Here is a 15,396-nt window from a genome sequence, read left to right on the forward strand (position 1 = left end):
TCAGTATTGTTGTAATTGTCATTATTACAAATATATAAAAATCATCCGATTAATCGGTATCGGCTGTTTTTGATCCTCCAATAATCTGTATCGGCATTAAAATCATAATCGGTCGACCTCTAATAGGGACACTACTATTGCTGTTAACACTACAACAAAATGATCCTGTAGGAAATACCATGGAAGCACTAAACAGTTACACAAGATAATGTGCACAACACATGCCTATTTAACTCTACATGAAGAAACATAACATTCTGCCTTCCACCTCCCCATTAATATGAGGTATTAGAGAACGAGGGTCCTGTATCAACAACAACCCCTAGGGCCTCCCGAGTGGCACAGCTGTCTAAGGAACTGCATTACAGTGCTAGAGGCGTCATTACAGATCCGGGTTAGACAGGGAGACCCATGAGGCGGCGCACAATTGGCCCATTTTCGTCCGGTTTAGGGGAGGGTTTGGGCGGCTGGGATGTCCCATCGCGCTCTACCGACTTCTTGTGGCTTTACGGTGTTTCCTCCGACACATTGGTGCGGCTGGCTTCCAGGTTAAGCGAGCAGTGTGTCAAGAAGCAGTGCGGCTTGGTGGGGTCATGTTTCGGGGGACGCATGACTCTCGACAAAAGTAACAACCAATTGGATATCACAAAATTGGGGGGAAAAGGGGGTAAAAAGTTCCAAAAAAGAAATCAAATAAACACAACCCCTATCTATCATTGGTCAACACGATCGTCTACTGAGTTTGCAGGCTGGTTCTTTTTATATTTTATTTAATTGCTATCTGAGAAAAATAAAAGCAGTGTGATAGGTGAGTAACTTGGGCAATGTGTGTACAACAAGCATATTACATACACAATGCCTTGACCCTGAGAGTCAGTACAGTACATTTTATATTTACACTTTAGTCATTCAGCAGACGCTCTTATCCACAGCGACTTACAGGAGCAATTAGAGTTAAGTGCCTTGCTCAAGGGCACGTCTACAGATTTTTTACATAGTTGGCCGGGGATTTGAACCAGCAACCTTTCAGTTACTGGCCCAACGCTCTTAACTGCTAGACGACTTGCCGCCCTCAGTCAGTGGTGTAAAGTATTTAAGTAAAAATACTACTCAAGTAGTTTTTGGGGGGTTTTGACTACTTTTACTTCACTACATTCCTTAAAATATTGTACTTTATACTCCATACATTTTCCTTGACACCCAAAAGCACTCGTTACATTTTCAATGCTTAGTAGGACAGGAAAATAGTACAATTCACGAACATCCCTGGTCATCCCTACTGCCTCTGATCTGGCGGATTCACTAAACACGATTCGTTTGTAAATGAAATCTGAATGTTGGTGTGCCACTGGCGGTCTGTACATTTTAAAAACAAGAAAATGGTGCCATCTGGTTTGCTTAATACAAGGAATTAGAAATGATGTTTTGATACATAAGCATATTTTAGCAATTACATTTACGTTTGATACTTAAGTACATTTCAAACCAAATACTTTTAGACTTTTACTCAAGTAGAATTTTACTGGGTGACATTTACCTTAATAGAAAATTACTAAAGTAAAAGTATTTCAAGTATGATAGTTGGGTATTTTCTCCACCATAAAAGACCACAACCCGAGGACAGTTTCTCATGTTACAGGGTGATAAGAACTTCAGACACAGACAGCCTGGCCTTCAACCCTACCAGCCAAACCCAGTAACCGAAAGGTTGCGAGATCAAATCCTCGAGCTGACAAGGTAAAAATCTGTTGTTATGCCCCTGAACAAGGCAGTTAACCCACTGTATGGGTTAAATATGTAAGCATTTTTTTAACCTAGATATATGTTCCCTTTACACTGACGGATCCTCTTTCTCACTGGTGTCAATGGAGCAAACACATAATCGAGAACTCAGCTAACATTGCAGACAACACTAAAGCATTAGGTCAGGTTAGAGGTCAAAGGTTCACACACAAACATGGGTTTCCGTTAGGAAAATGTGGCGCCAGACATTTCACCGAGAGCATTTTCAAATTTACAGTATATTTAATACATTTGCGTAACCTGATTAGGCCGTGCACCCACGGTGCTCAGAATGACAGAAATCACATTTAGATTATGGTAACTAATCTCACCAGAACATGCAACTCGAGGAAGCAACGGCATGAGTCCTTCTCACCTAATTCTAACGTGCAATTTGAAGATGTTAGAATAACTGTCCACATTTAATTTTCCTCAGCCAACAAGACAAGTAACGAACATTAAAATCACTAACCTATGTCAATTTACTATCCTCCATAGTAGAAAAGTTTACCTATTCTATTGGTCTTGTCGTTCTGTGCGAGAAAGAAATAGCCTATTGTGGGACGATAGATCACAAATTCATACAACCGTTCCAAAATCCATAAACGTTAAATAGCAAATCAGGCTGATGCAACAGATCAGAACATTTAGTTTAAAATGTTGATAAACTATTATTTCTTCACATTATAAGTGCAGCAATGCGCATAAGGCAGTAGGCGGAAAACACTTGTTAAAAGTGCATGGCCAATGCGAGCAGTTTCAGGAAACAATATATTTTCATCTCTAAGAAAGAGGGGAGACAAAGATACAACAACTAGCATGGGTTGCTAATATGACTAGGATTGTGCCTTTGGCTACTGGACAATAAAAGAAAGTTGAAAAACAATAGAACATGATAGAAATAGGCTAATTAAGTAGCCTATATGCATTAAAATGCATAGTGTCTCCAGCTCAATGCAAAGTGGTGCGTGACGCACAGCAACCTGCCTAGTTGCCTATGCACTTGAATGGCGAATGGAAGCAAACATTAATTACCAGTTGAGAAATAGTAACACTTTTTAAAATCATGGCCATTAAATGTTTTTAAACCGCGATTGCATGTAGAATTGTTGTGCAACAATTAGGCTTCTGAAAGTACATATTTCACTCCAACAGCAACGAACGAGCCATTTGATGAGCTGTAGCAGCAGCTCTCACGCTACATCGACTGGTATTCGCAATGGGATTTTTTGGGCGACGGCAATTTTATTTATCGGCTTTCCATAATTCTTTTTGGGGGCCAAAAGCCGGCTATCTGAAACCCTGACACACATGCTTCTATATATACTGTACATGCAAGAAACAAAAGTGCATACTCACGTCTTTATGTTGTCATGGTATACTTTAGTATCCGATGGCTGGTTATAAAGGGGCTAAGAAAAAAAGGGGTGAAAGAAATCAGTCTATAAGTAATTAGCTACAAGCATTGTAATAGCTAATAATTCATTGCTACTATATGCAGTTTTCGAAGAACCTTAACACTGCATTCGGAAAGTATTCAGACCTCTTCTCTTCTACCACTGTCACGTTAGAGCCTTATTCTAAAACGGATTCAATTGTTTTCCCCCTTTAATCTACACACAATGCCCCATAATTACAAAGCAGAAACTGCTTTTTGGGAGAAAAAAATGTATGTATTAAAAATAAAAACTGAAATAAAATATTTACATAAGTATTCAGACCTTTTACTCTGTACTTTGTTGAAGCACCTTCGCCAGCAATTACCTCGAGTCTCGAGTCTTCCTGGGTATGACACTACAAGCTTGGCACACCTGTATTTGGGGAGTTTCTCCCATTCTTCTCTGCAGATCCTCTCAAGCACTGTCAGGTTGGATTGGGAGCGTCACTGCACAGCTATTTTCAGGTCTCTCCAGAGACGTTAGATCGGGTTCAAGTACGGGCTCTGGCTGGGCCACTCAAGGACATTGAGACTTGTTCCAAAGCCACTCCTGTGTTGTCCTGCCTGTGTGCATAGGGTCGTTGTCCTGTTGGAAGGAGAACCTTTGCCCCAATCTGAAGTCCTGAGCGCTCTGGAGCAGGTTTTCATGTGTACTGCTTAGTTCATCTTTCTCTCAATCCTGACTGGTCTCCCAGTCTCTGCCACCTAAACTTCCCCACAGCATGATCCTGCCACCACTTGTTTTTCAAGGTCTAAGAGTCCTTTCGGCAAACTCCAAGAGGGCTTCATGTGCATTTTACTGGAGGAGTGGCAGCCGTCTGGCCACTACCAAAAAGGCCTGCTTGGTAGAGTGCTGTAGAGATGGGAGAACATTCCAGAAGGACAAACTTCTCCACAGGGGAACTCTGGAGATCTGTCAAAGTGACCATCGGGTTCTTGGTCACTTCCATGACCAAGGCGCAATCCTGTCTGGGAGCGCTAAGGACAATTCCTTCGATCTCATGGATTGGTTTTTGCTCGGTCAACTGTGGGACCTTATATAGACAGGTGTGCCTTTCCAAATAATGTCCAATCAATTGAATTTACCACATGTGGACTACAATCAAGTTGTAGAAACATCACAAGGATGATCAATGGAAACAGGATGCACCTGAGCTCAATTTCAAGTCTCATAGCAAAGGGTCTGAATACTTACGTAAATAAGGTATTTGTTTTATATTTTTTTGAAATTAGCAAACATTTCTAAAAACCTGTTTTCACCTTGTCATTATGAGGTATTGTGTGTAGATTTATGAGGGGGGGAATTATTTCATCCATTTTAAGAATGAGGCTGTAACGTAACAAAATGTGGAAAAAGTGAAGGGGTCTGAATACTTCCCGAATGCACTGTATCTAGGAAACAATAATCATTCAACTATTCAGAATACCCTCAACCACCTACCAGTTCAACTTTTGGACCAAGACCTTCAAATATTTTATGGGCCTCTTCAGCTTTTTTCTGTAAAAAATAAATTAAAAAAGACAATATAATAATAGTTAGTATAGATCAAAATAAAATAAACCTTTTACTCAAAGTAGTAGTCCTTGGTGACTGAACACACAATGTGGGCTGCAGGCTCTGTGGCTCCATTTGTTCAATTACAGCTGCAAAATCTATTGATAGCGTAGGACAATAACTATTTGGACACACTAAATATATATTTTCCCCCCAACCATGCACAATGTATGAAAAAAAAAGTACAATAATTTTCTGCCCTTTCTTTTTCCTCAGCACACACAAACATGAAGAAGCAGCATGTATGTATGTATGTATGTATGTATGTATGTATGTATGTATGTATGTATGTATGCATGTATGTATGTATGTATGTATGTATGCATGCATGTACAGTGAAGGAAAAAAGTATTTGATCCCCTGCTGATTTTGTACGTTTGCCCACTGACAAAGAAATGATCCGTCTATAATTTTAATGGTAGGTTTATTTGAACAGTGAGAGACAGAATAACAAAAGAAATCCAGAAAAACCCATGTCAAAAATGTTATAAATTGATTTGCATTTTAAATGAGGGAAATAAGCATTTAACCCCCTCTCAATCAGAAAGATTTCTGGCTCCCATGTGTCTTTTATACAGGTAACGAGCTGAGATTAGGAGCACACTCTTAAAGGGTGTGCTCCTAATTTTAGCTTGTTACCTGTATAAAAGACACCTGTCCACAGAAGCAATCAATCAGAATCCAACCTCTCCTCCATGGCCAGGACCAAAGAGCTCTCCAAGGATGTCAGGGACAAGATTGTAGACCTACACAAGGCTGGAATGGGCTACAAGACCATCGCCAAGCAGCTTGGTGAGAAGGTGACAACAGTTGGTGCGATTATTCGCAAATGGAAGAAACACAAAAGAACTCTCAATCTCCCTCGGCCTGGGGCTCCATGCAGGATCTCACCTCGTGGAGTTGCAATGATCTTGAGAACGGTGAGGAATCAGCCCAGAACTACACAGGAGGATCTTGTCAGTGTTCTCAAGGCAGCTGGGACCATAGTCACCAAGAAAACAAATCGGTAACACACTACGCCGTGAAGGACTGAAATCCTGCAGCGCCCGCAAGGTCCCCCTGCTGAAGAAAGCACATATACATGCCTGTCTGAAGCTTGCCAATTAACATCTGAATGATTCAGAGGACAACTGGGTGGAAGTGTTGTGGTCAGATGAGACCAAAATGGAGCTCTTTGGCATCAACTCAACTCGGCGTGTTTGGAGGAGGAGGAATGCTGCCTATGACCCCAAGAACACCATCCCCACCGTCAAACATGGAGGTGGAAACATTATGCTTTGGGGGTGTTTTTCTGCTAAGGAGACAGGACAACTTCACCGCATCAAAGGGACGATGGACGGGGCCATGTACCGTCAAATCTTGGGTGAGAACCTCCTTCCCTCAGCCAGGGTATTGAAAATGGGTCGTGGGTGGGTATTCCAGCATGACAATGACCCAAAACACACAGCCAAGGCAACAAAGGAGTGGCTCAAGAAGAAGCACAATAAGGTCCTGGAGTGGCCTAGCCAGTCTCCAGACCTTAATCCCATAGAAAATCTGTGGAGGGAGCTGAAGGTTCGAGTTGCCAAACGTCAGCCTCAAAACCTTAATGACTTGGAGAAGATCTGCAAAGAGGAGTGGGACAAAATCCCTCCTGAGATGTGTGCAAACCTGGTGGCCAACTACAAGAAACGTCTGACCTCTGTGATTGCCAACAAGGGTTTTGCCACCAAGTACTAAGTCATGTTTTGCAGAGGTCAAATACTTATTTCCCTCATTAAAATGCAAATCAATTTATAACATTTTTGACATGCGTTTCTCTGGATTTTTTTGTTATTCTGTCTCTCACTGTTCAAAAAAACCTACCATTAAAATTATAGACTGATCATTTATTTGTCAGTGTGCAAACGTACAAAATCAGCAGGGGATCAAACACTTTTTTCCCTCACTGATGTACGTACAGTTGAAGTCGGAAGTTTACATACACCTTAGCCAAATACATTTAAAATCAGTTTCACAACTCCTGACATTTAATCCTAGTAAAAATCCCCCGTCTTAGGGCAGTTAGGATCACCACTTTATTTTAAGAATGTGAAATGTCAGAATAATAGTATAGAGAATTATTTATTTCAGCTTTTATTTCCTACATCACATTCCCAGTGGGTCAGAAGTTTACATACACTCAATTAGTATTTGGTATCATTGCCTTTAAATTGTTTAACTTGGGTCAAATGTTTAGGGTAGCCTTCTACAAGCTTCCCACAATAAGTTGGGTGAATTTTGGCCCATTCCTCCTAACAGAGCTGGTGTAACTGAGTCAGGTTTGTAGGCCTCCTTGCTCGCACACACGTTTTAAGTTCTGCCCACACATTTTCTGTAGGATTGAGGTCAGGGCTTTGTGATGGCCACTCCAATACCTTGACTTTGTTGTCCTTAAGCCATTATGCCACAACTTTGGAAGTATGCTTGAGGTCATTGTCCATTTGGAAGACCCATTTGTGACCAAGCTTTAACTTCCTGACTGATGTCTTGAGATGTTGCTTCAATAGATCCACCTAATTTCTCTCTTATGATGCCATCTATTTTGTGAAGTGCACCAGTCCCTCCTGCAGAAAAGCACCCACACAACATGATGCGGTTGGGATGGTGTTCGTTGTCTTGCAAGCCTCCCACTTTTTCCTCCAAACATAATGATAGTCATTTTGGCCAAACAGTTCTATTTTTGTTTCATCAGACCAGAGGACATTTCTCCAGAAAGTACAATCTTTGTCCCCATGTGCAGTTGCAAACCGTAGTCTGGCGTTTTTTAAGGCGGTTTGGAGCAGTGGCTTCTTCCTTGCTGAGCAGCCTTTCAGGTTATGTCGATATAGGACTCATTTCACTGTGGATATAGATACTTTTGTACCCGTTTCCTCCAGCATCTTCCAAAGGTCATTTGCTGTTGTTCTGGGATTGATTTGCACTTTTCGCACCAAAGTACGTTCATCATGGGCTGCGTGGTCCCATGGTGTTTACTTTTCGCACCAAAGTGCGGTCTTGGCTGATTTCTTTAGATTTTCCCATGATGTCAAGCAAAGAGGCACTGAGTTTGAAGGTAGGCCTTGAAATACATCCACAGGTACACCTCCAACTGACTCAAATTATGTCAATTAGCCTATCAGAAGCTTCTAAAGCCATGACATTATTTTCTGGAATTTTCCAAGCTGTTTAAAGACATAGTCAACTTAGTGTATGTAAACTTCTGACCCACGGAATTGTGATACCGTGAATTATAAGTGAAATAATCTGTCTGTAAACAATCTTTGGAAAAATTACTTGTGTCGTGCACTAAGTAGATGTCCTAACTGACTTGCCAAAACTATAGTTTGTTAACAAGAATTTTGTGGAGTGATTGAAAAATGAGTTTTAATGACTCCAACCTAAGTGTGCGTAAACATCCGACTTAAACTGTATGTATGTATACAAAGTAGGGATCTATGGAAAAAATAAATCCAGTTCTGTCTCCCTAAGTGCCTGAAGTCTGAAAATACAGCGTCTCTTTCCCAGGCAGCACTGTGTGGTGAATCTGCCTGCCCAAAAGAGGAAAGCCAACGGAGATTATTGCCAGGCAAGGTTATTACATTGACACTTTAGTCATTCAGCAAACGCTCTTATCCAGAGCGACATACAGAAACAATTATGGCACATCAACATATTTTCCACCTAATCGGCTCTGGGATTCAAACGAGCAACCTTTCGGTTACTGGCCCAAAGATCTTAACCACTAGGCTACCTGGCGCCCAACAAGAGTTTCAATAAGAAGCTCAAACAGAAGGGGGAGAGCGACCAAACAAAAGCTCTGGTGCTTGTAACCTTCCATGTATTTCCAAACTATTTTACACAACTAATAGTAATGTGTCCGTCTGAATTCTTTTGTCCAAATTATGCATGAAAAATGTATTAACTGCAGTTGTTTGACGAGGAGACAATACAAAGACAAAATGATCTTCTGGTATAGAATAATTAATAGACCTTGGCACTAGCGACAGATCTCTTGTATCTACTCCGTTAAATTCATAAAAACAAAATTATACACACACACACACACACACATAGTGTGGAGAACAAGTATTTGATACACTGCCGATTTTGCAGGTTTTCCTACTTACAAAGCATGTAGCGGTCTGTCATTTTTATCATAGGTACACTTCAACTGTGAGAGACGGAATCTAAAACAAAAATCCAGAAAATCACATTGTATGATTTTTAAGTAATTAATTTGCATTGTTAGCTAATCCAAGTTGATCATTTTAAAAAGGCTAATTGATCATTAGAAAACCCTTTTGAAATTATGTTAGCACAACTGAAAACTGTTGAACTGATCAAAGAAGCAATAAAACTGGCCTTCTTTAGACTAGTTGAATATCTAGAGCATAAGCATTTATGGGTTTGATTACAGGCTCAAAATGGCCAGAAACAAAGTACTTTCTTCTGAAACTCGTCAGTCTATAATTGTTCTGAGAAATGAAGGCTATTCTATGCGAGAAATTGCCAAGAAACTGAAGATCTCGTACAACACTGTGTACATCTCCCTTCACAGAACAGCGCAAACCAGAATAGAATGAGTGGGAGGCCCCGGTGCACAACTGAGCAAGAGGACAAGTACATTAGAGTCTCACAAGTCCTCAACTGGCAGCTTCATTAAATACAGGACAGTTTTATCTCCATCTTCATTCAAAGACTCAATCATGGACATTCTTACTGAGTTGTGGCTGCTTTGCGTGATGCATTGTTGTCTCTTCCTTCTTGCCCTTTGTGCTGTTGTCTGTCCCCAATAATGTTTGTACCACGTTTTGTGCTGCTGCCATGCTGTGTTGTTGTCTTAGGTCTCTCTTTATGTGTGTGTTTTGTCCTATATTTTTTATTTATTTTATTTTTAAATCCCAGCCCCGTCCCCGCAGGAGGCCTTTTGCTGTCATTGTAAATAAGAATTTGTTCTTCACTGACTTGCCTAGTTAAAGAAAAGGCTAAATAAAAAAATGGCCACAACTAGATAACTGCCTAGCAAGATGACGAAGAAACTATTTCATTCACTTTCCATAATCCCAGTGCCAGCCCATAGCCAAATGTTTAGCTAGCTAGCTAAGGTCAGCTAACATATTCGTGCTATTTGATTTTCTCAAAGTCAAGTTAAGTACCTATCAGCAGGGAGATTCTCGGTGTGCTTCATGCTTAAGATTTAAGTACTGTTATGCATAATCTTTACCCTCCACTTTCATAAATTTGAGCATGTATGGAGTGGTGCATCAAAGCTGGGACCGAGAGACTGAAAAACAGCTTCTATCTCAAAGTCATCAGACTGTTAAACAGCCATCACTAAACACAGAGAAGCTGCAGCCTACAGACTTGAAATCATTGGCCACTTTAATAATGTTTACATATCTTGCATTACTCATCTCATATGTATATACTGTATTTTATACCATTATTGCATCTGCCTATGCCACTCTGTCATTGCTCATCCATACATGTATATATTTATTCTTATTTCATTCCTCATCTTAGACTTGTGTGTATTAGTTAGTTGTTGTGTGATTGTTAGATTACATGTTAGATAGATATTGCTGCACTGTCGGAACTAGAAGCACAAGCATTTCGCTACACTCGCAATAACGTCTGCTAACAATGTATATGTGATCAAACCCATTTGATTAGATAAAAGTACAGTGTGGTTAGCCCCAGGCAATATAAAGTTCATTCTAATTGATCTTTTAGGGCAAAATTCCAAATGCCTGTATAGCAAGGGAGTTTATGTCCGCTTGTTCTCATGTTGTCTTTTTGGTCTTGTCTCCTTCAGTGATGTGCACCCCCCACCCCACCCCAAGCCCCTTCCCCTACCACTCACAACAAAAAATTATGAAAGATAGCTTCCTCTGAAAATAATCTGTTTCAACTCACTATTTTATGTTGGACCAAATCGCAAATGCATCGGTCATATGGACACCAAAACACATCGTCATTATTTTCCTATAATAGAGAACTTAACCTTTATAACGATACCCTTATGTTTCAATTCTAAAAATTGAGCGCAGAGCAGACCCTACTAAAACAAGAGTATCAGAAAACATTGATTTGGAAAATGCATGCTCAGTTTGTTGCGTACGGCATTGCGATACCACGTACCCCTAGCAGCATTTTATCCACAGAGTTAAGTGCTAGCTGTCTCGTCTGTTTTATACATTTGCAATGAGCATAAAAAATACACGTTTGTATCAGGAGTTTGCAACTCGTTCTCATTCTGAGAAATAAGCATATTCTTATCCAGGTAGGCCACTTGATTTCAACATCAAAAACAATTTGGACAGGCTAGCTTGCTGTTCAAACAGGTGGAGACGGACAGGAAGGTCTGTTCTAACAGTTAAACTGTTCTACCTTGTTAGCTAACAAATAGATTCAAGTTGGCTAGACTTGAAATATAAAGATTAGTTGACTACTCACGATCACGTGGGCTTGTGCTTGAGAGATTAACTTTTGAGACCCAGGTCTTGTAAACAGTCATTTATTAGTGCTGCTACAATAAGTTGGTCATTATTAGTGGATATGCATTGTGCATGGTTCTGGTTGAATTTGTAACAAAAAGGGCCGTTTCAGAGTGATTATTGTAAGTGTGAGTATTGTAAAAAGGCAGAATAAACTATTTTGAGAAAATAATTGAATTATTAGTGTGTCTTACGTTTGTGAAACGCTTATATTTAGCCTACGTATAATTTTAAAAGCCCTGAATTCATTAGATTATTGCTGACTGTTTGAAATGCAGTGTATTGACCTTTAATTGAGAAGCAAAACTTATTTAGAGAAAACAATCAAAGAAATCGTGAATCGCTCATAAATTTGAAAACATCAGGATTTGATCACCCAGCCCTAAGCATGGTAAGACCACCAGACACATTGAAAGAGCTGTCTTGTGTAGTAGTGACAGGTGTAGTAGAGGTGAGTGAGTAAGTACAGTAGGTGTACAGGATTCCCCGGTAACCCCACCCTGTTCTCGTCATAGATGATCTGGACGATGCTGCGGTGTTTGTTGTGTTCCTGTGGTATGGGGGGAGGGGTCGCCGGCTTTTCTGGCTCCACTGGCTTCGCCGCTTCCTCCTCCAGTTGTTGCTATAAGACAACACATAACAGTTAACAAATGAGTGTGCGCGCACACACACACACCAATTATATGGGAAACTTCCTCTCCTACATAAATCATACATTTAAAAAAATAAGACATGGGTTTCATGCTGCGAGTTTTCAAACAAAATGTTCTTGTTTTCTAATTCCACCTCTATACAGCTCATGGTGGTGGCTGGGCAGGAGAACAAGGCTCCATTTTAACTCAACGGTGCTAATCTGATTCCAGTCTCTGATATGCGAGGCTCATGCTTGTTTTTTTATTTTAAGAGCTCTGTAATTTAACTGATATGCTGGTCTCTGCACTTTCTGAGACTCACTCTGCTGACTGATAGTTGAACTTGTGTGTGTGTGTGTGTGTGTGTGTGTGTGTGTGTGTGTGTGTGTGTGTGTGTGTGTGTGTGTGTGTGTGTGTGTGTGTGTGTCTGTGTGTGTGTGTGTGTGTGTGTGTGTGTGTGTGTGTGTGTGTGTGTGTGTGTGTGTGTGTGTGTGTGTGTGTGTGTGTGTGTGTGTGTGTGTGTGTGTGTGTGTGTGTGTGTGTTGAACTGGTGTCCATGTGTTTACATGCTAAAGGTTATGTAAACAACTAGGTTACAAAAGGCCACCCGAGATTAGGAGCTCCTGGAATACCTTGAATAAATAAATAATTCCCAGAAAATCCTGGGAAAAGCCTTAGGAAAACACAAAAATTGACTTTCTCCCAAAGCCAAGCGCAGTTCACATTCCTGTCTAACGAGTAGGGATTCCAAAAAGATAGCAACTGTTTTTTGCTCTCCAACTCAAATCCCCACAAAAAAGCGAGTTAATTATCTCTTCACCAGGTCAGGAAGAGAGCTTGATATTGTGAATAATCCCATAGCTCCAGATTTTCACCATCTTCTGGGAGCAAGTAATTCAAAGCAGACATAGGTGTGCAACAAGCTAGCTGACCTGTACTCCCGTGGTAAGCAACTTAACAGACCCAGAGATTTGCCTTCAAACGCAGCAGTGAAGGCAGGGGGGTAACCTGTAGCGCAGCCTGGAGGAGAGTGGTCCTTGCTGGGACGACTACCTAACCTGTAGGCTTAGCTGGAGGCCCTTTCACCCTGCCTGGATCACTTACACAATGGACTGGCTCAGTTCCACCTCCTTGTCACGGAGACAAGAAGCTTTTAACTTGTTTATAACATCTTGTGAAACATGTTATTAGAGGGTATGAATGAGTGGCAAAAATAGATTTGTTTGGTTCAATCAACATTCAATTAGATGTAATGTTGCTGCATTTGGTTGAAGGGCAGTGTTAAGATCTACTCCAATATTATGTTAATAGCTAGAAACCCAAGATAGAAAAGATTTCCAATCGACACAAATCACAGAATATTAATCTTTCCAACAGGTCTGGAGCAGGCAAGTAGTGTGTCACGTCACAAGTGGCCTAACCCACCTGCTTCTTCTTCAGTTTGAAGATCTGCTGCTCCACTTTAGCGATTTCTCTGTCCACACGGTCCATGCTCTGGATCAGTTCCTCCTTGGACAGTTTGGAGGGCGAGCTGTCCTGCTCCTCCCCCACACGGTGCAGCCCTCCTGGGGACTGGGACTCGGCTTTCATGCCACTGAACTGGGTCTCCTGGAACACAGACATAGAGAAAGTGAATCCACTGCAGTCAATGAGGGTTCAATAGATTGTACATGTTTGAAACTGCAGTCTGACTGCAATGTAGTCACAGAATCACTCAGTCAGACAAATCAACTTGTATCCCATATAAATATTCATTATGTGATCAAGATTAGTCCTTCTGTACCTCACCTTGCACAAAGCGATGCCCTCAAACATACTGAAAGTCACTGAGGGTTTTAATACATTGCTTTAGCAATAGTTCTCCATGTCTTTATTAGAACTAGGTAGATAGGCGAAACCCACCTTCTTGACCTCCCCTCCGGAGGCTCTGAGGCTGTCCTGGACCTGGTGGGACTGCAGGGGCAGAACGATGCCTCCGGACAGGGCATTGTGGGAAAAGTGGGCCTCAGAGACGGTCTCCATGCGAGGCCGCTTGGCTTCCAGGGCCTCGTGTCCATCGGTCTGGTGCTGGGAGGTGACACTGTGGAACTGTTGCTCATAGCCATGACGTCTCTCTGGAGGCCTGGGGTGATGGGGACGATATCAGTATTGCAATTCTCATTAGTAACGTGGCAAGGAAACAAACCACAGATTTACACAACTGTTCAAAAGTTTGGGGTCACTTAGAAATGTCCTTTTTTGTCCATTAAAATAACATAAAATTCATCAGAAATACAGTGTAGACATTATTAATGTTGTAAATGACTATTGTAGCTGGAAATGGCAGATTTTTTTATGGAATATCTACATAGGCGTTCAGAGGCCCATTATCAGCAACCATCACTCCTGTGTTCCAATGGCACGTTGTGTTAGCTAATCCAAGTTCAAGTTGATCATTTTAAAAAGGCTAATTGATCATTTGAAAACCCCTTTGCAATTATGTTAGCACAGCTGAAAACTGTTGTCCATGATTAAAGAAGCAATACAACTGGCCTTCTTTAGACTAGTTGAGTATCTAGAGAATCAGCATGTGTGGGTTCAATTACAGGCTCAAAATAGCCAGAAACAAAGAACTTTCTTCTGAAACTTGTCAGTCTATTCTTGTTTTGAGAAATGAAGGCTATTCCATGTGAGAAATTGCAAAGAAACTGAAGATCTGGTACAATGCTGTGTATTATTCCCTTCGCAGAACACCGCAAACTGGCACTAACCAGAATAGAAAGAGGAATGGGAGGCACCAGTGCACAACTGAGCAAGAGGACAAGTACATTGGAGTGTATAGTTTGAGAAACAGACGCCTCACAAGTCCTCAACTGGCAGCTTCATTAAATAGTACCCGCAAAACACCAGTCTCAAGGTCAAGTGACGAGGCAACTCTGGGATTCTGGCCTAGGCAGAGTTGCAAAGAAAAAGCATCTCTCAGACTGGCCAATAAAAATAAAAGATTAAGATGGGCAAAAGAACACGTGACAGAGGAACTCTGCTTATGGTAAAGAAAATAAAATAAAATGTTCTGACAATAGCTCTGGTGGACATTCCAGCAGTCAGCATGCCAATTGCACACTCCCTCAACATCTGTGGGATTGTGTTGCGTGACAAAACTACACATTTTAGAGTGGCCTTTTATTGTCCCCAGCACAATGATCATGCTGTTTGCTCAACTTCTTGATATGCCACACCTGTCAGGTGGATGGATTATACTGGCAAAGGAGAAATGCTCACTAACAGGGATGTAAACAAATTTGTACACAAAATTTGCAAGAAAAAAGCGTTTTGTGTATATGGAACATTTCTGTAATCTTTTATTTCAGCTCATGAAACACTTTACATGTGGTGTTATATTTTTGTTCATGGTAAATACATGGCTCTGGCGTGTACTAGGGCTATGACGATACCAATATTTGGATATTATTTTCCATGGCAAAAATGAAAATACAAAGCAGAGCAAACTCT

The 15,396-nt window shown here is 41.0% G+C and overlaps 1 protein-coding gene across 4 annotated transcripts in view; it reads right to left on the minus strand.

Annotated features, from left to right (window-relative positions):
• ncor1 (nuclear receptor corepressor 1) overlaps positions 1–15,396 on the minus strand; it is a 122,530-nt gene that overhangs the window by 78,186 nt on the left and 28,948 nt on the right. For all 4 annotated transcript variants that reach the window (XM_055873432.1, XM_055873425.1, XM_055873439.1 and 1 more), the window contains exons 4-8: positions 13,807–14,026; positions 13,330–13,512; positions 11,772–11,894; positions 4,662–4,718; positions 3,142–3,194 (exon numbers count right to left, since the gene is read on the minus strand). In XM_055873432.1, coding sequence (XP_055729407.1) covers positions 3,142–3,194; positions 4,662–4,718; positions 11,772–11,894; positions 13,330–13,512; positions 13,807–14,026 — 636 coding nt within the window. The remainder of the gene's footprint in view (positions 1–3,141; positions 3,195–4,661; positions 4,719–11,771; positions 11,895–13,329; positions 13,513–13,806; positions 14,027–15,396) is intronic.

This window comes from Salvelinus fontinalis, chromosome 2, assembly GCF_029448725.1.
Source record: "Salvelinus fontinalis isolate EN_2023a chromosome 2, ASM2944872v1, whole genome shotgun sequence".
Taxonomy (NCBI): domain Eukaryota; kingdom Metazoa; phylum Chordata; class Actinopteri; order Salmoniformes; family Salmonidae; genus Salvelinus; species Salvelinus fontinalis.